Source organism: Acipenser ruthenus, chromosome 25 (genome assembly GCF_902713425.1).
Source record: "Acipenser ruthenus chromosome 25, fAciRut3.2 maternal haplotype, whole genome shotgun sequence".
In the NCBI taxonomy this organism is placed as follows: Eukaryota; Metazoa; Chordata; class Actinopteri; order Acipenseriformes; family Acipenseridae; genus Acipenser; species Acipenser ruthenus.
This window is the reverse complement of record NC_081213.1, coordinates 11,770,088-11,795,184: the sequence shown is the minus strand read 5'-3', so window position 1 is coordinate 11,795,184 and position 25,097 is coordinate 11,770,088. Positions and strand designations below refer to the sequence as shown.

The following is a 25,097-nucleotide window of genomic DNA, read 5'->3' as shown; positions in this document are numbered from 1 at the left end:
CACTAGAGTATCATCGCATTTCTGTCTATTCAGACCTCTGTGGTCTCCAGCCATGTATTTGGTACACAAGAAATACCAGAGATGGAAAGATCAGAAAAAGATTGCGAACGGCATTTCATTCGAATGCTGCCACAGTCTGGAAGAAAAGCCAAGCCACAAAAAAGGTGCTGTGTATGTTCCCACAAGGGCATATGGAGAGATACACACGATTCTACTGTCCATGCTGTCCCTGTCAGCCAGGCCTCAGTTTGGAGGAATGTTTTAAAAGGTACCACATAGTAAATGAGTCCTGGAAGGACTAAATAAACCCCAGAAGAAACAACTGTGACACCTGCAGTACCGGTACTTGAGATAACGTAACCAAAGGTAGTAAAAATCACTTGTTTTTATATTGTGTGACATTTACCTCTGGATCCTGAAGGATTATGGGTAACAAACAATTGAAGGGAGATGTTATGTTACCCATTTCTAAAATCCTTATTTTGTGCAGATTAAAAAAATGTGTACTTGTGCCAGAGTATCTCTTTCTTTGGTGGCTTACTGGGCACATGAAATTGGGGTGGGTGAGCTACACCATGGGCTGCATAATTTGAAGTGGAAAGGTCAAAGTGGCCTGGTGTCAGACTAGAGCACGTAAAACCCCCAAAACCAATGAAAAGATGCACATACAGACACAGACAAATTCAGCATCTTAAGTGTTTCTAAAATCTTTCATCCTACATTAGTAGTGTAGGGAGAATGTGATGCATGTAAAATACATTGTATGAAAAAGTAGCATTTTGTTTAATAGCAGTATTTTGTGGTCACATGACCAAAAATCAACAACAACTTGGCACCAATGAAAACTATGTATAGTTTGACTGGGGTATCTGAAAGGGAACATATGGTAATTCTGGTGTAAAACAGCTGACTCCCAAAATCCCCAAATTCTTGTAGCACAGAGTGTCACAAGGGCCTCGGCAGAGAAGGGGTTACACTGACACTTGTGCATTAATACAAATACTTGTGACCTGAAAAATGTGTTATTTTGTTGAACTTGTCAGTGGTATTCCTGGCGAGTTTTCGGAGGACCTGTCCTGTAATTGTGATGAACCTTGGTATGGACACTTACTAGCACACATTTAACTGAGACAACATTTCTCAAATAGATTAACCAAACTTTGCATGGACATCTGCTGCAAAAAGTAAGGGTTTTGAATCCCTTATTTTTGATTGTGGGATGTGCATGTCCACTTCTGGTTATTCTTTCATTTCCATGCTCAACATGTGCAAGGTGATAGTTTCACAACAACATGTTGACCAAGACCGCTGTGGTAGGAAGCTGCCTGGGTGTGTGGATAGTGCTGGGCAGGCAGTGAAGAAATGCGCGTTAGCAAACTGAAGATCCTCTCGCTCTGCACAACTCTGAAGCACAAAGAGGATGTGTTGTAGAAGTTTGACACTGGCTTGCGTGGCTAAATAAAGCTTCATGCTGTATATTTGTACTTGTGTTCTCTAGCAAACTTTTTGCCGTGTTGAAGGTTGTGTTTGAGATATTGCTCCTGTAGTCCTAGTGTGCATGTTCAATAATAATAATAATGTGCATTATATATTTATCTGCAGTTACCCATGGATGTATAGTATCTACAATCAAACTCTTTTTACCTGATGGCATGGAGGCTCGGCGCCGGTCAGAGTAAGTTTGTATCCTTCTTTTGATTATGTAAATATTTATCTAAAGGTAAGTAGTACTAAAAAAGGTAATAAATGTTGTTATAAATTAGATACGTTTCCATGAGAAGTTATTCTAATGTCATGTTTGCCGGTCTTATTGAGAAATTAATTTTGAAACTTACATTATCATAAGGACCAACTGTTAATGTGTAATATCTGGCATTATTTCTTTTTTTTTTTTTTTTAGTTTAGTTGTTGCCAATTAGTTTTGATTGTTTTCTCCCCAATTTGAAATGCCCAATTATTTTTAGGCTCAGCTCACCGCTACCACCCCTGCGCTGACTCGGGAGGGGCGAAGATGAACACACGCTGTCCTCCGAAGCGTGTGTCATCAGCCGCCCGCTTCTTTACACTCTGCAGACTCACCGTGCAGCCGCCTCAGAGCTACAGCGTCGGAGGACAACGCAGCTCTGAGCAGCTTACAGGCAAGCCTGCAGGCACCCGGCCAGACTCCAGGGGTCGCTGGTGCGCGGTGAGCCGAGGACACCCTGGCCGACCTAACCCTCCCTCCCCCTGGACGACGCTCGGCCAATTGAGCGCCGCCCCCTGGGAGCTCCCGTCCACGGTCGGCTGTGGAATAGCCTGGACTCGAACCGGTGACGTCCAGGCTATACGTCCATCCTTTTACTGGATGCGCCACTCGGGAGCCCCTATATCTGGCATTATTTCAATCAAATATCTAGATTAAAGTTTTGAGCTCGGATGCGGAAATGATTGAGCGCTTACCATAGGGTTTTAGGACAGTGTGCTTTGCATTGTTCTGTAGTTTAAGTTGCATAAATGAATAACTACTGTAAACATTCTTATAAAGGAAGGAGTTTCTTCTTGAATGACTCGAGTCTGAGAAATGAGCTGGTTCAGCACAGTTCCTGTGTGGGTTCTTCGTCCATTATGGATGTAAATGTGATTATCAGCTAGGTGTGCCATGTGAGGGTGGTGTTGTTTTACTGACCGACAAGAAAGCAAAGACGATAGAAGAGCACCAGTGGGATAGCTAGCTGTGGAGTCTGTAGTTAATGTGGAAATGCTTCATGTTTGTATCAGCCTCCCTCCAGCTCCTTTTTGCTGTTTAGCCTTCAGAGGAAGCCATTGCATCACAGTTGGAATTCCAGTGCGTAGGTTCTGTTTGGTTCCATTCGTACTGTTATTCCACAAGAAGCTCTGCTTGGCTGCAAGCCTGTAGGTGCTGAGATATCTGCAGAGCCCTCTGGGGCGTGAGTCTTTGGGGGTGTTCATTTACATGCTGTCAAAGAATTTGAGAACCAAGTTACTAGAAATCCAGTTTGTCTGTATTTGCTTTTTCTTTCGGGGTTGTGTTTTTGTTATACACACTTGAGTATTGTTGCAGGTCTAATACTGTGTTCTTTTAAATAATACATTGATTGTGAATAAAAGAACATGCAATCGATTGGTTATCCGTCACGTATTCCAGACACATCTATAAAAATACTACAGTGCTTCATTAAATAAGCAGGACTTAACTAAACAGAAGATCCCCTCTGTGCAGTTAATCAGGAGTGAAAATGAAATTTCAGTTTTAGGTTGTGCTGGGACAAATACCCAAATATTTCTTGACATGTATTCAAAGACAGAAATGCCTGTGTCCACCAGAAATTACACAATAACAACATGCTTTGCCCATTTCATGTGTGAGATTAATTAATATATTTGAGAAAAGAAAAAAAAAGAGGACCATCACAGCTGCTTTTGAGCCTCTATTTTAAGTTAGACAGCAAGAAGTAAACGGAGCAGATTCGGACGCACACACACAGTGATCTCTACCTAAAGCTGCCGATGTCACAATCGGGATCGGCACATGCAGGTACGTCACTCACAAATGCCTCATGCTTTTTAACACTGGCCCAACTTGCAAGGGAAATGCTGTGTAGTGATCAGCATTGTGTTTTTGTTTCATGTTGTGATCCTGTTTTCTGTTATGCAGCATGTAATAAACGATAACCAAAATGACAATTCCCCTGTTCCACATTTGAAATGTTCAAATTACACAACAGTTTCTGTTTACTCGTTAAGCTAAAAAAAAGAGTCAATAACCTCAGTAATGATGTTATTGTTTTATGAAAATGTGTCTATGGCCACTGTTTATTGCAAAGGAACAGCAATGATGGAATAAAAAAGCAAGTAATGTCTACTTTATGTACTGTTTTTACCTTAAATACACATACGAAAAAACTGTTTAACTTAAACTACTGTATTGCATCCTGTGCTTTTGTAGTTAATTCAGTGCAGTAAAGTAAGACCTTCACAACCTATTTTTACTCCTGGGATATTTTTCTTCTTGATACAGTGATCTGTTCTGCACAGAACAGGTGAAATGTAGCAGTTTGCAGTTTACATGAACTGGAAGCATGTTATTTTAGCACGGTGCAGAACGCAGTCAGAAAGTTTGTAAGCATTCAGAATGGAAACGGATTTGAAGTGCTTGTTGCAGCGGACTAGAGGTGATGTTTAACAAACAGGAAGGACATTGTCTTGTCTGATGTAGTGAAGAAGACATTTCTCATAGGGCTGTACATAACTAGTATGTGAGGGGTGATCTGCATGGAGGTGACCATGTGATTGTACTGTGTGGTGCCTGCTGTATGTATGTAATCCCGTAGGTGAGTTGAGATTGGCTGCAGCAGATTCTGTTGGCTTTGAAGAGGATAGGAGAAGGTGTTGGTGAAAGACATTTTCTTTCTGTTGGATTGGAGCTGGGGCCAATGTCAATGTGTTTTTTTTGGGCGGTACTGTAGTGTATTGTGGTATGCCAGTGTGTGGAGTCAGTGCTCAAACTAAACATGCCTCTGGCTGTCAGACTATCCCAGTCACCTGCAGTGGAGGGACTCCACGTCGAAGCTCACAGGATCAGCTGCGTGCTTTTCACCTGTCAGCCACGGAGATAAAGAACACCTGGCAGGGAGAGAAACTAAAGAGAGAGAACTTCACGTCTCGCTGTCTCGAGTGGATTTAGAGAGAAGAGATTGAACTGGAAGAGTATGGCTGTATTTAACCATTTTACTGTAGAGTTGTCTTTTTTTATGTAACCTGGTAGTGTGCAATACAAAGGAATCTGCAAAAACAAGTTTATAGCAGTTGGGACACGATTGGCATGAGCCAGTGATCTCCTCTGTGAGTCTGTGTCAATGTGTGCTCTTTTTCTTATTGGTCATCACTGTGTGCAGGTCTGCTGGAGAAGATAATAAATGTTTTGTTGAAGCCCAGAGGAAAGTGAATCTTGGTTTTAAAAAAAACCTTTGCAGGGGTCTCGCTGCTGTTGACTAGAGCAGGGCTTCTCAAAAGGGGGCGTGAAACGAGAACCTCCTGTACAAACTGACCTGCAGTGTAGCATGGCAGGTCTTTAAAAGAAATCCCTTTGCATTTTGAAACTTGTCAGGTAAAAACACTACATACACTATGTCTGTTTTATTTTTTATTATTTGCATATTTACTGTTTATTCAATAAACGAATCATTTCTGTCATTTAGAAAGAAAAAGTATTTAAATACAAGGATCGCACGAGACCAAAGGGATTTAAAATTGGGTCCCAACTAGACAAAGTCTGAGAACCCGTGCTCTAAAGGATAGACTGTTCGCTTCACTCCAGTACAGTGGCCTGGCTCTGACTGTTACCACACCTGCACAAAGAAATCCCCATAATCAGACTCCTGTGTGTACTGTGCACTTCAGTTAAACATTTACAGTGCTTGCACAATTGATTCCCAACCTTGGCAGAGGACACTGTGATATGTATTTTTTCTCAGTTGTCCCGTACAGCTGGGCAGGGTGTTTTTAAATCTGTTGGCTTGTCACTGAAATACTTCTGTTTTCATGTTTTCCAGCGTCATTCAAGCTCCAGTACCACTTCCTGTAGATAAGGTAAGTTTGACATTGTCAGCTTCTTTATTTTACTGAATGCTTTTATTTTAATGTTGGATTGTAGTTTTCAATGTGTGCAGTACGGGGGGGCTTGTAGTTTTCAATGTGTGCAGTACGGGGGGCTTGTAGTTTGGATTGTGTGCAGTACGGGGAGCGTGTGGTTTGGATTGTGTGCAGTACGGGGGGGCTTGTGGTTTGGATTGTGTGCAGTACAGGGGGGCTTGTAGTTTGGATTGTGTGCAGTACGGGGGGCTTGTAGTTTGGATTGTGTGCAGTACGGGGAGCGTGTGGTTTGGATTGTGTGCAGTACGGGGGGCTTGTGGTTTGGATTGTGTGCAGTACGGGGGGCTTGTAGTTTGGATTGTGTGCAGTACGGGGGGCTTGTAGTTTGGATTGTGTGCAGTACGGGGAGCGTGTGGTTTGGATTGTGTGCAGTACGGGGGGCTTGTGGTTTGGATTGTGTGCAGTACGGGGAGAGTGTGGTTTGGATTGTGTGCAGTACGGGGGGGCTTGTAGTTTGGATTGTGTGCAGTACGGGGGGCTTGTGGTTTGGATTGTGTGCAGTACGGGGAGCGTGTGGTTTGGATTGTGTGCAGTACGGGGGGGCTTGTGGTTTGGATTGTGTGCAGTACGGGGGGGCTTGTGGTTTGGATTGTGTGCAGTACGGGGGGGCTTGTGGTTTGGATTGTGTGCAGTACGGGGGGCTTGTGGTTTTCAATGTGTGCAGTACGGGGGGCTTGTAGTTTGGATTGTGTGCAGTACGGGGGGCTTGTAGTTTTCAATGTGTGCAGTACGGGGGGCTTGTAGTTTGGATTGTGTGCAGTACGGGGGGGCTTGTAGTTTTCAATGTGTGCAGTACGGGGGGCTTGTAGTTTGGATTGTGTGCAGTACGGGGGGGCTTGTGGTTTGGATTGTGTGCAGTACGGGGAGCGTGTGGTTTGGATTGTGTGCAGTACGGGGGGCTTGTGGTTTGGATTGTGTGCAGTACGGGGGGCTTGTAGTTTTCAATGTGTGCAGTACGGGGGGGCTTGTGGTTTGGATTGTGTGCAGTACGGGGGGCTTGTGGTTTGGATTGTGTGCAGTACGGGGGGGCTTGTGGTTTGGATTGTGTGCAGTACGGGGGGGCTTGTGGTTTGGATTGTGTGCAGTACGGGGGCTTGTAGTTTTCAATGTGTGCAGTACGGGGGGCTTGTAGTTTGGATTGTGTGCAGTACGGGGGGCTTGTAGTTTTCAATGTGTGCAGTACGGGGGGCTTGTAGTTTGGATTGTGTGCAGTACGGGGGGCTTGTAGTTTGGATTGTGTGCAGTACGGGGAGCGTGTGGTTTGGATTGTGTGCAGTACGGGGGGCTTGTGGTTTGGATTGTGTGCAGTACGGGGGGGGGCTTGTAGTTTGGATTGTGTGCAGTACGGGGAGCGTGTGGTTTGGATTGTGTGCAGTACGGGGGGCTTGTGGTTTGGATTGTGTGCAGTACGGGGGGGCTTGTAGTTTGGATTGTGTGCAGTACGGGGAGCGTGTGGTTTGGATTGTGTGCAGTACGGGGGGGCTTGTGGTTTGGATTGTGTGCAGTACGGGGGGGGGCTTGTAGTTTGGATTGTGTGCAGTACGGGGGGGCTTGTGGTTTGGATTGTGTGCAGTACGGCGGGCTTGTGGTTTGGATTGTGTGCAGTACGGGGGGGGCTTGTGGTTTGGATTGTGTGCAGTACGGGGGGGCTTGTGGTTTGGATTGTGTGCAGTACGGGGGGGCTTGTGGTTTGGATTGTGTGCAGTACGGGGGGCTTGTAGTTTTCAATGTGTGCAGTACGGGGGGCTTGTAGTTTGGATTGTGTGCAGTACGGGGGGCTTGTAGTTTTCAATGTGTGCAGTACGGGGGGCTTGTAGTTTGGATTGTGTGCAGTACGGGGGGCTTGTAGTTTGGATTGTGTGCAGTACGGGGAGCGTGTGGTTTGGATTGTGTGCAGTACGGGGGGCTTGTGGTTTGGATTGTGTGCAGTACGGGGGGCTTGTAGTTTGGATTGTGTGCAGTACGCGGGGGCTTGTAGTTTGGATTGTGTGCAGTACGGGGGGCTTGTAGTTTGGATTGTGTGCAGTACGGGGAGCGTGTGGTTTGGATTGTGTGCAGTACGGGGGGGCTTGTAGTTTGGATTGTGTGCAGTACGGGGGGCTTGTAGTTTGGATTGTGTGCAGTACGGGGGGGGCTTGTAGTTTGGATTGTGTGCAGTACGGGGGGGCTTGTGGTTTGGATTGTGTGCAGTACGGGGGGCTTGTGGTTTGGATTGTGTGCAGTACGGGGGGGCTTGTGGTTTGGATTGTGTGCAGTACGGGGGGCTTGTAGTTTGGATTGTGTGCAGTACGGGGAGCGTGTGGTTTGGATTGTGTGCAGTACGGGGGGGCTTGTGGTTTGGATTGTGTGCAGTACGGGGGGCTTGTAGTTTGGATTGTGTGCAGTACGGGGAGCGTGTGGTTTGGATTGTGTGCAGTACGGGGGGCTTGTAGTTTTGATCATTTGTTTTAATGTACTAAGGTTAGATAGAAGATTGCATTGTCTCCCGTCCAGGTACTTCTCTGTTCTTCACTCTTAATCTGCGTGGCAGTTTTCTCTTCACTGTCAGCACCTTTTCACAATGTTGCTTTTCTATATATAATGTTGAATGAAAAAGTTGTTGGTTATCAAATTGTAATCTTTTGTTTTCTAGATGGTACATTCAACTGCCATGTAAAATGTGTTTTTTAAAAATTATATATATAGCCATTTTTGAGTAACTAGCACTGTACAACCACAATCAGTATCTTGCATGCCGTCTCTGTCTGTGCCGAAGTGCTGGTTAACACCCAGAGAATCTTCTCCGTTTCACATTGACTGTCTCTAAACTGTGCATAGTAACCCAGTTAAAACACACAAGGATTAAATGATTACAAATGCATCGTGAATGATTTCGGAATTTGTAATGTGTTAAGCACACGAAGAAACAGTATGGCTCACCTTACATTTGCCTGTCCTTTATATTACTACTACCGTACTTCTGTATTTCGCAAAATGTCCATGTGGGTATGAACTATAAACCCCTGTCCTTGCATATCAAACAGCCTGGGCCAAAACGCATGGCAGAGACAAACACAAGCATTGCTCTCATAAAGAACACAAGCTTCGTTCAAGGATTAAAGGAAAAACAATTGCCTCTGAAAGACAGTTGTGAACCCACAGGGAGCTAAACAAATGTGCTTGTGTTGGTTCCCTTACCGGATCAAAGCACATACCATTATTCCTGCTGCCTAAACATGCTGCCATGTGCACTAGTTCACTCTAAGTCGTTTTTTCTGTTGGGCTTGCTCTGTAAATGTGTGGCTCTGTTTAAACAGGTTTTGCTTGTGGAACAAATGTGTCACGTGAAACTAACCACCTAGAATTCCTGTTTGACAGGGTGTGGGATCTCAAAGTTCATTTTCAATCAAACAACTGAAACGTAAACATACCATAAGTACAATTGGTGATGGGAATCGGAGGGGTGAAGTGAGCACTGGTAATGGGACCTTTCAAAAACAGATTTTAAGCAGTTAAATGTTATAGGTTATGTATGGATCTTTTTAGTTTTGTTCAGACAGTTTCCTCAACAAGCTTATAAACCCCAGAAACAATCTATTTCGTTTAGTTTATTCACTTTGTGCCCAGAAGGCCAGCACAGGTACACCTTTATAAATGCGTGCAGTGTAATCTATATATACATACACACCGATCAATCCAGTGAACAGAACATTGAATGGCTTTTTTCGGCACCAGAGCCAAAGGGATCTCTAGTTGTGTTTCCCAGCTGTGAGTTTAAATTGTTTTGGAGATTGTGATGCAGTGAGCAAAGAGTAGGGTGAACAGATCCTGAGTTTTACAGCATCACTGTGAACAAGCAATGCTACACGTGTTATTAACCAGCTGAGAAAATGCCACTAAAATCCTTCCGCTCCCTATCGTTCACATTGTATGCTGTAAATAAGCTATTCTCTGCCACCTCTCTCTAGATGAAACCAGAGAGAAAGACGAGGAGGTGCTTTTAGTTACACAATCGAGAACTTCAGCTTCAGAAGATCATCTGTATGATTAGACACCCAACATGTGGATTATATCAAAACAATTGCAATTGTGTTCAGCCCTGCATAGTCCAAGGTAGCCAGATGGAAATGAGCTGCTGGCTTCATAAATCAGGTGTCTGGTGTTGTGTTTTAGGATTGCGTCTATTCAATTCATACAAGTGTTAGTGGATCTACAGATGCCATTTAAATGAGTAGAAGGACTCCTGGAATCTCTTTTTAATTTAGTTTTTTTAATTGTGATTTATTTGGTTGGGGTCATGCATGGAAGCCCATGCTTCGTCAGATCTCCATCTACTGTGACTACTTTTTTCTTTTCAGTTAGCTATGAAAGTCCTTAATGAAGAGAAACACTTCGAGCAGCAGGGTCTGCAGGGATTACAATGCCTGGAATAAATGTACATGGTTTAATAATAAGGTTCCAGGTTTTGACAACTATTTCCTTTGGTCCTGCAGGTTGCTGCTAATACTCCCATTATGTATTCTCAGGAACTGTTTCAGCTCTCTCAGTATTTACAGGTATGGTGTGATAGTGACCTCTACTGGATAGCTGATGTAAAAGCACTTCAGATTTAGCTAGAATAATGTTTAAATGACTGAAATGCTATTAGCATGTTTTTACCAGCTTCTGGAACCTGTTTTTTCCACTGTGGGCAAGTTGTGAAAAATACCAGCCATGGGGTTCCAGTTTTTAGGTGCAGTTTACCCCTATTCCAGCTTGATTTACACCTTCACTTTAATTTAATTACTTAACAAGTGTTCAATTATGTTTGATTAGCATTTGATTTGTAATACTGCTGGGACAAAAATGTTTTTCATGTTCAGATGTTCTTTCAAAATGTAAATGAATACCAGTATTTAAATGACAGCGAATGAGCTATTGGACAGGAGAGAAACACTCTTCTGTACACTGGAATGGGTCTGATTTCTTGTAGTGTTTGTTTGAATATTCATATACATGTCCCAGCTCTACATTTTAATAGTTGTTAATTGGATAAAAAGCATGCTGTAAGTGTTGGTTAACCTTTCTGAAAAGCCCATGGTGCTGCAGGTAGACCTTCTCTATTAATCCTGTTTGCTGTTTCATTATCAGGAGGCCTTACACCGGGAGCAGATGCTGGAGCAGAAGCTGGCAACCCTGCAGCGCCTGCTGGCCAGCACACAGGAGGCATCAGAGAGCAGCTGGCAGGTAGGGAACGGCAAGGGCAAAGGACACTGACTCACCGGGTCACCTGTACAAACAGTCTTAAAGTATGAGGGGAAAGGACCGTGACTCCAGAGCTGTGCACTGTACACCTGCAGCTGTTTAACTAACCATTACTCTTTAGGGGTTTCAGGCTATAGGGGAATGCATTCGTTTTCTCTACCTCTGTGCGCTTCCTCACGATGTACATCAAAAGAAACGGTGATCCCGGTAATTCTCCAGAAGCCCGGTCAGTCTTCAGTCCCATTCATATTGTCCTGTATGTTGGTATGCATATTTGTATTCATTAGAATAGGCTCTGATTGTTCAGCTCTACCCTAGTGTCTGTGACATCCCACCCCCCCCTCATCCTTGCAGAATCCAGACATGCAAAGCACGAGAATGCAGTGACATGCATGTCAACATTTTTCAGGCTTGGTATGCTAAAATGCAAAAGAAAAGTGTCTTTTATATTAAGCTGGTATATTTATTTCAAACTGTATATTGATTTTCATGTACAGTATTCATTTACGGGTTAACAGTACATCAGGATGGTATAAATAATGAAACTTCGCAGGACTCGTTTTAAGAAGGATATTTTTATTAAACCTTTAGTAAAATACTCTACGTTTACAGCTTCAGCTTCAATGTTTTACCAATTCCAGGTTCACACAGCGTAGTGGCAGCCAGTCAGACGGCAATATGTTTGAGATGCCTGCGTATGACCCACAGCTGTATTCATGGTGCCCGTCACAAAGCATCCTCAACCGAGTCCATGGCTGCTGACAGTTAGGATTCACTCTGTACTGGCAGGATTTATTGCATTTGAGTCATTTACAAATCATTTTTTTTAAGCACTATAGTTCAAATCTTCTGCCTTTCTTTCATTAACTGCTGAGGAAGCAGGAATATAAGAGAAAGAGGTAAAGGGAAAGTGAGATTTGATGAAACAACACCTACTGAAAAGACCAAGTTAGTGTGTAGGTCAGCGATATACATACATATGTTTGGCTCCATAGCTTTGTTCCCACACTTGCAGCGCGCATAAAGATCCCAGAGGAAGAAATCCAGTGTAAAACCTCAATTAGATCCAGGTTATGGAAAAGCAGACACATGCACAGTATTGTGTGTTGTAACTTGTGTAGAAATACAATTGAACTAAAGCAGTGTGTCTCTTAAACCTCGCCACGTGAATGCAGTTGTGGGTTTATTAACTTCAGTAGTTTACTGTCATTTGACGGAGGGTTAAATATTTTCACGTCTTTATTAAGTTTGATTTGTCCCTTAACCCTTTGCGGTCCATTGTCGGACTGGGTCCGACATTGCAATTATTCCTCACAGATCATTATAGCAACGCAATAAACGGGTGTTTAGTCGTTTTTTCTCCGGAAAAAGCCGAGAAAACCATTCAATTGCCGAGTGGGAGCGACAGGAGCTGAGACAAGTCGGGGGGGGAAAAAAAAAAAAAAAGGCGTATCTCATGAATAGTCATACATGGTATCAGGTATCAGATAACTGGGTGTTCATAGTAAACAAGCTGCAAATGTCCATGATAGTCTCTGTGCGTCAGCGCACAGAGACTATCATGGACATTTGCAGAGCTTTTTTCAGATGTTATAGTAATAAAATAATGACTTGGATCGCATTATTGAGGAGTTTGGTGATAAAACGAGTGATCCGGAGATGATCGATCTGTATGTACGACTATTATTATTATTATTATTATTATTATTATTATTATTATTATTATTTATTTCTTACATAGGTGAACGCTATAGCAAACGAAAGGGTGGGGCGGTGCTGGAGATGCCTAGTGAGTGCTTTGTTGATATGCAGGGCCATTTAAACCCGTTTGACTGTGAAAAAAAATACTTTTAAACAGCGCGTATAAAATTAACTGCGCGTGTGAAAATTAATTAGACCTTGCGTGCCTGACACGCAGTTAATAAATGGACTGCAAAGGGTTAAGTGTGTTAGGGACCTGTCGTGTTGATAAAATCTTTTTCTTTTTCCTAACAGGCTTTAATAGATGAAGATAGGCTGCTTTCAAGGTTAGAAGTCATGGGAAACCAGTTGCAAGCTTATTCAAAAGTAGGTGTTTGATTGTTGTTTCTTGCAATACGCAGATATACATCTATTTATATATTTGAATGTCTGGCACATGACTTCTGTTAAAAACAAACTAAAATAGGCCAGCAATTGTTCTGTCTAGTTTGTCTACCTGTGTTAGAATCCTGTGCAGGTCCAATTTCTATGACCTGCTTCCGATCGGGACCCGCTACTACATGACATGAGCCGAACCCGCTGCAACACCGTCTTCTTACTTGCGACCCGACCCGCTTTAATAAGACCTGCAACCCGACCCAAACCCGCAAGTGTTTGTCAACTGACTCCTCACGCTCTCACATTCACACACAGATATCTCTACCATTCTCCACAGATTGAGTTTATACAATAGGCTATACAGCGTGGCAGCTTTCTTTAGTGGTCTGCATATATTTTAACATTGTAACATATTAATTAACTCTACTTACTTTACTATAAAATACCTGTCTGTTCCTTTCATGCCACCAGTTGAAAGGGAACTAAACCTGTGCTTTCGCAGTTTTGTGGCTGTCGTTCATAAAAACATAATGACAAGCAGCGGATCCAGTCACATGTTTGTTTTCATTAACTATGATTCCAAAATAATTCCACACTTCTGATTTACCTCTCGAGCTACATGATATAAACCCTGCGCTATCTTTTGTGTCACCTCGTTCACAAACATTTTTAATATCACCAAGCAGACGTGATAAAAAGATCTTGCGATGTAACAAGCGAGAACAACACTGCTTAGTCAGCTGACTCCACCCTAATCGCCTCCTGCTTTAGTGCAGGAAATACTGGTACATTTACATTGTAATACGTGATTTGGGAAAGGGTTACAGACGAGTACGCTGAAAGGAGAGAAAACGTTTTTGGCGATTCAAATTCAAACCCAAAAATGTGTTTGTTTTTTTTTACCCGTGCTCGAAAGTTCACGTTTCGACCGGAACCCGACCTGCTTTTGCTGGTCACCCAATGCAGGACTCTAACCTGTGTCCCTAGTTATTGTATTTATTGATTTTGACTGCTGTATTTACAGAACCAAACTGAAGATGGCATTCGAAAGGAGTTGAAAGCATTGCAAGAAGACAAACACAACTACGAGACAACAGCCAAAGAGTCCCTGAGGCGGGTTCTTCAGGAGAAAATCGAGGTGGTCCGCAAGCTCTCCGAAGTGGAGGTGAGAAACACAGCGTGTTTGTGAAACGTTTACAGCAAATTAGCAACCAAACACTGAGATATCCCTCGAGGACCGTGCTGTACAAAGCGCTGCCCTCTGTGAGGAATCCCTCGAGGACCGTGCTGTACAAAGCGCTGCCCTCTGTGAGGAATCCCTCGAGGACCGTGCTGTACAAAGCGCTGCCCTCTTCTGAGCCTGACTGCCACATGTGTGAAGCTTGCTCTATTAAAAGTCACGTCCCCATTGGAGCCTATTAGCAGCTGCTACACTTCTATTTTCGGTGCAGTGTAGTCAGTGACAAAGCATTTTCAGCATTTAACCACAACAGCTTCTATGGAAACAGATGAAATACTTTAAGCTTTTTGTCTGTTTTTGATTTTGAATAAATGCCTTGTAATATGTTTGCATTCGGTGGCTACCTGTAATCAAGTGGAGTTTCTCTTACACTCTTTGTATGACCAACTCTAACAAAGCAGAGTGTGAGAGAAATTAACTCTCAATTTGTTTAGAGTTAGCCACTGAAATATACAATGAAACAAGCTCTCGGAGATTAGCTGAATTGTAGCTAATTATCAAGTGTAGAAGTAAGGTTGCAGACCTGGGAGACTTGTAATAACAATTAATAATAAAAAAAAATGTTATAAACAGCTTTAAAAGCGTGTCAAAGGATTCTCTCACTGAAACAGATATAACAAACACAGCAGGTGGTTAGGTGACACTATCCGCATACATGGAGTGAACTTCCATTACTATGCTGATGATACCCAGCTATATTTGTCCCTAAAGCCAGGAATTTCTTCTGCCTGGGTGTTAGCTACTTGCCTTACAGATATCAAGCATTGATGTCACAGAGGTTATGCTCGTGGGCTCACAGAACCAACTAAAAGGAAATGGGGGGAAAAAAGGGGTTACAGTCTCTTATCAAAACTAAAACTAGAAATTAAGAGTTTGGGGGTCATCTTTGATCCTGATCTATCATTTGAGACTCATATTAGGGAACTTACTAAAGTATATTTTTATCATTTGAGAAACAAGCCAAACTTAGACCAATTATTTCTGTATCTGGTGCCGAGAGACTAATGCATGCCTTTGTTTCATCTAGAATGGATTACACCGTGTAACAAATTTTTTTTTTTTTTTGGTTCCTGGGTAGTAAGTGTTATTTCCTAATTGCTTATGCCTCAAAAGTATAGAAAATGGCTATTATTCCCCACAAACTTTGCTTTTGTGACCAGGACAGTGATATTTTGAAATTTACCTGTTTTCCAGAACATTCCAGATAGATTCAGTGCTGACTAAACTTGGAGTAACTTCTAGAACTTTCCAGTAATATAAATAGTAGTATAAATACAGGGGCCTTAAGCCCACCAGTTCAGTTTAGTTCCAGCTGCCTAAGTGGATACATATCTGCATTTTCACACTTGAACAAAAGTTATTGTATTTCTTGCTCTTATTGTATTACTTGTATTGTAACACTTGAAATGTATTTGCTTACGATTGTAAGTCGCCCTGGATAAGGGCGTCTGCTAAGAAATAAATAATAACACTATGTAACACAATTTTTGTTCCTGGGTAGTAAGTGTTATTTCCTAATTGCTTATGCCTCAAAAGTATAGAAAATGGCTATTATTCCCCACAAACTTTGCTTTTGTGACCAGGACAGTGATATTTTGAAATTTACCTATTTCCAATGAGAAAACGGGCGAATTTGTGTCTTTTCGTTCACATAAAGTCAGAAAAAAACAACATATGAATCCAAATTAACATGTATTTATACTAAATTAATACAAAAATGACTACAAAAGATTTAGAAGTGAGTAGTTTTTCGAGATTTACGATTATACTGTAAATCACTTTCACAAATCAGCCCCCAAATGTAGTCTCCCATCGTGTTCTCGTTATACTGTCCTTGGTAGCGGCGTTCAAAGTCCAGTATATCCTGGTGGAAGCGCTCGCCTTGCTCCTCCGAGTACGCTCCCATGTTCTCCTTGAATTTATCAAGATGAGCATCAAGGATATGGACTTTGAGGGACATCCTACAGCCCATTGTGTCGTAGTTCTTCACCAGAGTCTCAACCAGCTCCACATAGTTTTCGGCCTTGTGATTGCCCAGGAAGCCCCGAACCACTGCGACAAAGCTGTTCCAAGCCGCTTTCTCCTTACTAGTGAGCTTCTTGGGGAATTAATTGCACTCCAGGATCTTCTTTATCTGTGGTCTGACGAAGACACCGGCTTTGACCTTTGCCTCAGACAGCTTAGGGAAGAAGTCTTGAAGGTACTTGAAGGCTGCCGACTCCTTATCTAGAGCTCTGACAAATTGTTTCATAAGGCCCAATTTGATGTGCAGTGGTGGCATCAGCACCTTCCGGGGGTCCAGCAGTGGCTCCCACTTGACGTTGTTCCTCCCCACAGAGAACTCGGTCCGCTGTGGCCAGTCCCACCTGTGGTAGTGCGCCTTGGTGTCCCTGCTGTCCCAAAGGCAAAGATAGCAGGGAAACTTGGTAAAACCGCCTTGGAGACCCATCAGGAATGCCACCATTTTGAAGTCTCCTATGACCTTGATGCCATCTCAGAAAAATGCAGATATGTATCCACTTAGGCAGCTGGAACTAAACTGAACTGGTGGGCTTAAGGCCCCTGTATTTATACTACTATTTATATTACTGGAAAGTTCTAGAAAGTTCTAGAAGTTACTCCAAGTTTACTCAGCACTGAATCTATCTGGGATGTTCTGGAAAATAGGTAAATTTCAAAATATCACTGTCCTGGTCACAAAAGCAAAGTTTGTGGGGAATAGCCATTTACTATACTTTTGAGGCATAAGCAATTAGGAAATAACACTTACTACCCAGGAACCAAAAAAAAAAAAAAATTGTTACACGGTGTAATAATAATAATAATTTTTCTGAGATGGCATCAAGGTCATAGGAGACTTCAAAATGGTGGCATTCCTGATGGGTCTTCAAGGCGGTTTTACCAAGTTTCCCTGCTATCTTTGCCTTTGGGACAGCAGGGACACCAAGGCGCACTACCACAGGCGGGACTGGCCACAGCGGACCGAGTTCTCTGTGGGAAGGAACAACGTCAAGTGGGAGCCACTGGTGGACCCCCGGAAGGTGCTGATGCCACCACTGCACATCAAATTGGGCCTTATGAAACAATTTGTCAGAGCTCTAGATAAGGAGTCGGCAGCCTTCAAGTACCTTCAAGACTTCTTCCCTAAGCTGTCTGAGGCAAAGGTCAAAGCCGGTGTCTTCGTCGGACCACAGATAAAGAAGATCCTGGAGTGCAATGAATTCCCCAAGAAGCTCAGTAGTAAGGAGAAAGCGGCTTGGAACAGCTTTGTCGCAGTAGTTCAGGGCTCCCTGGGCAATCACAAGGTAGAAAACTATGTGGAGCTGGTTGAGACTCTGGTGAAGAACTACGGCACAATGGAGAACATGATGGAAGACTACATTTGGGGGCTGATTCGTGAAAGTGATTTACAGTATAATCGTAAATCTCGAAAAACTACTCACTTTCACTTTCTGACTTTGTGAACGAAAAGACACACATTCGCCCGTTTTCTCATTGGAAATAGGTAAATTTCAAAATATCACTGTCCTGGTCACAAAAGCAAAGTTTGTGGGGAATAATAGCCATTTTCTATACTTTTGAGGCATAAGCAATTAGGAAAGGCACTTTTTTCTGGTGTCCCTGAACTTGCGTTATCCCAGCTGGTTCAGAATACCACTGCTAGAATTCTGACTAAAACCAGGGAAAGTGAACATATTACCTATGTTTTGGCCTCTTTACACTGGCTCCCTGTGCAGTACAGAATTGATTAAGATGTTGCTGTTAACTTACAAGGCCCTGAATGGATTAGGACCTAGTTATTTGCAGGAGTTACTGACCCCTTATCTTCCAAACCGCACTCTGAGATCACAGGATGCTGGGCTGCTGGTTATTCCTAGGGTCAACAAAAGCAACACGGGAGGTAGGGCTTTGCCTTAGTTTGTCAAGGAAGCTGGGACCGTTACTGTTTTCAAGTCAAGACTAAAAACACACTTTTATAAAATGGCTTTCTTATCTTAGTAGGTTTTAATATAACTTTAAAATGGCTGCTTTTGTATTATGTGTATACTGTTATTTAAATGGTCTGACTGTGGCAGTTTGTCACAAAGACGGCCAGAGTGGGTGGCGTCAGACCAGAAGCAGGAAGGAATACAAACACAGAGGCTTGGATTTTGGTTAGGCTGAGCGCGTGATCGCGCTCAGCATTTAATAAACAGACAGAAAATAAAAGGTTTGAAACAACAAAAACACAGGACACGGCACTTGTAGCCAAAATAAAAAGACAGACAAAACGGACTAACACTAAACAAACGGTGCACGGAGAGACAAACAAACACGGTGAGAACAAACACTTTACGTTTACTTTTAATGATTTTAACTATCCTCTCTCTCTCACCCGTTCTCCTCTTCCGAACACCTAACCCTGACTGACTAAAAATGTGCCTATTTATACTGTTGTGCTGGGATTCAATTACTAATTAATTATTCACTTGAATCCCAGCACGTGAATTAATTCTGTGCAACCCCGTGCTCACATATTACATTTAACCAGCACGTGAAGTGATTTGTGCCCTCCTCGTGCCTACATACAAATCTACACTTTTTAAATATACGTGAAACACAGACCCGTTTATATCCCGTGTACCAATCTATACACCAACATTAACATACGCACGCATACATACATACACAGAACACACAAATGCACACAGGGGCGGGGCACTTTGCCACATATACCCCCCCTTGTGCGCAGCACACATGGCCTCAACGGCCACCTCCCCCCTTAAAAACCCAGCAGTCCAGGACAAAGTCTCGGGCTGGGAAGGGAGGCTTCAGTGGGCCCTTGGCTGGCAATGCTGTCAGCACCCCTGCCGGTAGTGGCACGGCTGACAGCCTGTTGGTCCCGTCCTGCAGCGAAAAAGCTGCGGGGGCAGGTGGTCCCCCGACCTCCCCCTTCTTCGTAGCCAGCAGCTCCCTCCTGTGGGGCTCCGGCCACAAGAACTCCTGCAGCGAAACTGCTGCTGGGGAAAGTGGTCTCCAGACCTCCTCCCCCTTCTTCGTGGCCGGCAGCTCCCCTTTCTGGGGCTCCGGCCACCGTACTCCCTGCGGAGGTACGGGCAGCAGAGGCAGCTCCTGCTCCTCTGCTCCGGGCGGTGGCGGAGGCAGAGGCAGCTCCAGCTCCTCTGCTCCTGGCGGTGGTGGAGGCAGAGGCAGCTCCTGCTCCTCTGCTCCTGGAGGTGGTGGAGGCAGAGGCAGCTCCTGCTCCTCTGCTCCTGGAGGTGGTGGAGGCAGAGGCAGCTCCTGCTCCTCTGCTCCTGGAGGTGGTGGAGGCAGAGGCAGCTCCTGCTCCTCTGCTCCTGGAAGTGGTGGAGGCAGAGGCAGCTCCTGCTCCTCTGCTCCTGGCGGTGGTGGAGGCAGAGGCAGCTCCTGCTCCTCTGCTCCTGGAAGTGGTGGAGGCAGAGGCAGCTCCTGCTCCTCTGCTCCTGGCGGTGGTGGAGGCAGTGGCAGCTCCTGCTCCTCTGCTCCTGGTGGTGGTGGAGGCAGAGGCAGCTCCTGCTCCTCTGCTCCTAGTGGAGGAAGCGGTGGAGGTGGCGGAGGCAGAGGCAGCTCCTCTGCTCCTGGCGGCGCTGGCTCCCTCCGCTGTGGCGGCTGGGCTGGTGCGCGCCGTGCTGCCTTCAGCAGCATGAATAGAGGCTGCTGGGGGACACCAGCCTCCTGCCCCTCTCCCCCCCAAAAATGTCCAGGGGGTTGGGCCTGTAACCCCTCCCCTTCCGGCTCTTGGGGCTGAACCAGCAGGCATTTTCCCTCTGCTGGTGGCTTGGGTCCCAGAGCTGTGGAAGCCCCGACTTGCCTCCCTTTGGGCTGTGGACGCACCGACTCCTCCCTTTTGGGCTGTGGACGCACCGACTCCTCCCTTTTGGGCTGTGGACGCACCGACTCCTCCCTTTTGGGCTGTGGACGCACCGACTCCTCCCTTTTGGGCTGTGGACGCACCGACTCCCCCCTCTTGGGCTGTGGACGTTCGGGCTCCCCCCACTCAGGCGTAGGACGTTCGGGCTCCTCCCACTCAGGCGTAGGACGTTCGGGCTCCTCCCACTCAGGCGTAGGACGTTCGGGCTCCTCCCACTCAGGCGTAGGACGTTCGGGCTCCTCCCACTCAGGCGTAGGACGTTCAGGCTCCTTCCGCTTGGGCACTGGCGAGCTGGCATAGGGGCATCCTGACCAGTCATGTCCCCCTTCCTCACATCGCCCGCACCAGCTCGGTGGCACCTCGGAGCAGTCCCTCCAGCGGTGATCCACCTCTCCGCACCAGGTGCACCAGGGGAACAGGTTCTCTGGCTCCTCTGGCCGCTGTTGCAGTTGTGGTTGGGGCGGTGGGAGCAGCAGTCTACCTCCCCCTGCTGGTGGTGGAGACTGAGGCGACCCCTGCTCCTCCTTCTCCTGATGGACAGGGCAGTGGGCCACGAAGTGCTCACCTCCGCAGATGGGGCATCGTTGGGGTAGCTGTCCGAGGGGGTACCAGGGGCAGTTGGTGCGGGAATGCCCAGGCTCAGCACAGCAGTAACACCCGGGCTGCTGTTCCTCCTCCTCCTCACCTTGGAAGGGGCAGATCGCCACCGTGTGTCCTTGGACCCCACAGGCCATGCACCAGCCTTGGTCCTCAAGGCCCCCGAGGAGGTCCTCCAGGTCCCGGCAGCCGTCTCTCCAGCCTTCCATTTTCCCCTCGGGGTGCACCAACCAGTCCCATATTTCTCGGGACGGTGGGGAACCCGGTGGCAGTGGGGTGGCTACTGCTGGTTGGGGTGACCGCTGCTTCTGCTGCTTCCTGCAGCTCTTTCTCCCCATCCCTCTTCTTGCTCTTGCTTTTTTTTTTTTTTTTGTAATCCAGACCCCTCCTGGTCTGACGCTTGGAGGCGCGGCTATCCCACGAAGACACCACGTGTCACAAAGACGGCCAGAGTGGGTGGCGTCAGACCAGAAGCAGGAAGGAATACAAACACAGAGGCTTGGATTTTGGTTAGGCTGAGCGCGTGATCGCGCTCAGCATTTAATAAACAGACAGAAAATAAAAGGTTTGAAACAACAAAAACACAGGACACGGCACTTGTAGCCAAAATAAAAAGACAGACAAAACGGACTAACACTAAACAAACGGTGCACGGAGAGACAAACAAACACGGTGAGAACAAACACTTTACGTTTACTTTTAATGATTTTAACTATCCTCTCTCTCTCACCCGTTCTCCTCTTCCGAACACCTAACCCTGACTGACTAAAAATGTGCCTATTTATACTGTTGTGCTGGGATTCAATTACTAATTAATTATTCACTTGAATCCCAGCACGTGAATTAATTCTGTGCAACCCCGTGCTCACATATTACATTTAACCAGCACGTGAAGTGATTTGTGCCCTCCTCGTGCCTACATACAAATCTACACTTTTTAAATATACGTGAAACACAGACCCGTTTATATCCCGTGTACCAATCTATACACCAACATTAACATACGCACGCATACATACATACACAGAACACACAAATGCACACAGGGGCGGGGCACTTTGCCACACAGTTGTATGTGTGACATGCTATACAAATGTATTGTGGTTTGTTATTTTTTTCTGCTAAGTACTGTACAGTGCTGTATGATACTTTTGTATAAAACACTCTATATAAATGAAATAAATAAATAAAAAGTAATGTATTTGACAAGGTTTTAAGCATCCCCTTTGTGTGTTTGTAAACCTGCCACCTATTCAGTGCTGTGAAGAGTCCTCCGCACCCTTCACTTTGACCTGTGTGATTTGATCTTTCTGTTTTCAGTGCTGTGAAGAGTCCTCCGCACCCTTCACTTTGACCAGTGTGATTTGATCTTTCTGTTTTCAGTGCTGTGAAGTCCTCCACACCCTTCACTTTGACCTGTGTGATTTGATCTTTCTGTTTTCAGTGCTGTGAAGTCCTCCACACCCTTCACTTTGACCTGTGTGATTTGATCTTTCTGTTTTCAGTGCTGTGGAGAGTCCTCCGCACCCTTCACTTTGACCTGTGACTTGCCTCAAGATGGCTTTGTAGGGGGGTAGAATGACTACCAATTTGACATCAGAATTGTTGAAAATAGTCAAATAGGTTGACTAGTCGCCGCTTTAAAATATGTCTGGTGCTCTATTTGTTAACATAGTGCTTTGTAACCCTTTGAAGTTCATGCACTACATTTAAAATCTCCTATTTATTAATGTTCTACAATCTAATGTACATGTTAATGAATTATAACTGCACCGCCATCCGAAAGCACATGCTTTACAATCACGTGACGTATGAACACGAGAAGTTGCTGAGGTCCACTGTCACTTTTTTCGTCGACTGATGGATGACTCTGTACTTTATACTCGGTACACATGTATTCTGTGATTTTTTGGGTCAAGTTTAACTGTGGGGAACCCTTTGTGCCTAATTGTACAAAGCTGCTGAACATCAGAACTACCACAATTCCTGATAATCAAGAAATATCTTCTGGCCCATTTTGATTTTGCAGCTGTAAATGTTACTATGGTCTGAGCCAACAATTTGAGATCAGGACTTCATATTGCTAAATGTGTTGGAGTGCTTGACCTCTGACCTAATATAGCTAAGCTAGTTAGGTGTAGACAGTTCTAGTCTAAATATGATGGTACACAGCTCTATTCTGTTATTGTATGAATTACATTTCATTACCAGTGTTGTCCAGTAAAAAGATACAAAATGATACAGACCACTCGTATATAGTGAACATGTTGAATTGCACCCCAAGTCCACTTCGACTAAACTGTCATTCTAAACTTGTGTTCATGTAACAGTGCTATTAAGTTAGGTAAGGTCAGGTGTAACTAATTGGAGGCAGTATGTTATTTTAGTGTAATTCTCTAGTTAATGAGAATGTCCTGTTGAAGAAGATGAAATTTCTAATCAGCAACGTCTTGTGTCTTCCAGCGAAGTCTGAGCAACACTGAGGATGAATGTACTCATCTAAAGGAAATGAACGAGCGGACGCAGGAAGAGCTGAGCGAGCTGGCCAATAAGTACAACGGAGCAGTCAATGAAATCAAAGACCTTGCTGACAAGTTAAAGGTACAGTTAGCTCGGCCTTTTTAATTCAAATCTTGGTTCCCAGTGAATGACAGAGAAAGTGTGCTTTCACCCTCAATCTCACTGATGGGGTTGAAACTGCCTGTGTGTTCTCAAGCTGTAGTTTCATGTCAAGAAGGTACAGTAGTTTGTGTGCATGTGTTATATGTTCACTGTGGTCTGGGTCTGTGTTGTACTGTATGTGTTCACTCTGGTCTGTGTGTGTACGTGTTCACTCTGGTCTGTGTGTGTGTTGTATGTGTTCACTCTGGTCTGTGTGTGTGTTGTATGTGTTCACTCTGGTCTGTGTGTGGTGTTGTATGTGTTCACTCTGGTCTGTGTGTGGTGTTGTATGTGTTCACTCTGGTCTGTGTGTGTGTTGTATGTGTTCACTCTGGTCTGTGTGTGTGTTGTATGTGTTCACTCTGGTCTGTGTGTGTGTTGTATGTGTTCACTCTGGTCTGTGTTGTACTGTATGTGTTCACTCTGGTCTGTGTGTGGTGTTGTATGTGTTCACTCTGGTCTGTGTGTGTGTTGTATGTGTTCACTCTGGTCTGTGTGTGTGTTGTATGTGTTCACTCTGGTCTGTGTTGTACTGTATGTGTTCACTCTGGTCTGTGTGTGTGTTGTATGTGTTCACTCTGGTCTGTGTTGTACTGTATGTGTTCACTCTGGTCTGTGTGTGGTGTTGTATGTGTTCACTCTGGTCTGTGTGTGGTGTTGTATGTGTTCACTCTGGTCTGTGTGTGGTGTTGTATGTGTTCACTCTGGTCTGGGTGTGGTGTTGTACGTGTTCACTCTGGTCTGTGTGTGTGTTGTATGTGTTCACTCTGGTCTGTGTGGGTGTGGTGTTGTATGTGTTCACTCTGGTCTGTGTGTGTGTTGTATGTGTTCACTCTGGTCTGTGTGTGTGTTGTATGTGTTCACTCTGGTCTGTGTTGTACTGTATGTGTTCACTCTGGTCTGTGTGTGTTGTATGTGTTCACTCTGGTCTGTGTTGTACTGTATGTGTTCACTCTGGTCTGTGTGTGGTGTTGTATGTGTTCACTCTGGTCTGTGTGTGGTGTTGTATGTGTTCACTCTGGTCTGTGTGTGGTGTTGTATGTGTTCACTCTGGTCTGTGTGTGGTGTTGTACGTGTTCACTCTGGTCTGTGTGTGTGTTGTATGTGTTCACTCTGGTCTGTGTGGGTGTGGTGTTGTATGTGTTCACTCTGGTCTGTGTGTGTGTTGTATGTGTTCACTCTGGTCTGTGTGTGTGTTGTATGTGTTCACTCTGGTCTGTGTTGTACTGTATGTGTTCACTGGTCTGTGTGTGGTGTTGTATGTGTTCACTCTGGTCTGTGTGTGTGTTGTATGTGTTCACTCTGGTCTGTGTGTGTGTTGTATGTGTTCACTCTGGTCTGTGTGTGTGTTGTATGTGTTCACTCTGGTCTGTGTTGTACTGTATGTGTTCACTCTGGTCTGTGTGTGTGTTGTATGTGTTCACTCTGGTCTGTGTTGTACTGTATGTGTTCACTCTGGTCTGTGTGTGGTGTTGTATGTGTTCACTCTGGTCTGTGTGTGGTGTTGTATGTGTTCACTCTGGTCTGTGTGTGGTGTATGTGTTCACTCTGGTCTGGGTGTGGTGTTGTACGTGTTCACTCTGGTCTGTGTGTGTGTTGTATGTGTTCACTCTGGTCTGTGTGGGTGTGGTGTTGTATGTGTTCACTCTGGTCTGTGTGGGTGTTGTATGTGTTCACTCTGGTCTGTGTGTGTGTTGTATGTGTTCACTCTGGTCTGTGTTGTACTGTATGTGTTCACTCTGGTCTGTGTGTGGT

General features: G+C 44.8%; 1 protein-coding gene across 17 annotated transcripts in view; it reads left to right on the top strand.

The window, feature by feature from the left end:
• Positions 1 to 25,097, top strand: part of LOC117964035 (sarcolemmal membrane-associated protein-like) — a 100,172-nt gene that overhangs the window by 31,030 nt on the left and 44,045 nt on the right. For 16 of the 17 annotated variants that reach the window (XM_059000478.1, XM_059000479.1, XM_059000477.1 and 13 more), the window contains 7 exons: positions 1,603 to 1,675; positions 5,553 to 5,589; positions 10,125 to 10,187; positions 10,762 to 10,857; positions 12,871 to 12,942; positions 13,979 to 14,119; positions 23,145 to 23,282. In XM_059000478.1, coding sequence (XP_058856461.1) covers positions 1,603 to 1,675; positions 5,553 to 5,589; positions 10,125 to 10,187; positions 10,762 to 10,857; positions 12,871 to 12,942; positions 13,979 to 14,119; positions 23,145 to 23,282 — 620 coding nt within the window. The remainder of the gene's footprint in view (positions 1 to 1,602; positions 1,676 to 5,552; positions 5,590 to 10,124; positions 10,188 to 10,761; positions 10,858 to 12,870; positions 12,943 to 13,978; positions 14,120 to 23,144; positions 23,283 to 25,097) is intronic. The other variant, XM_059000473.1, reaches the window with a different exon arrangement.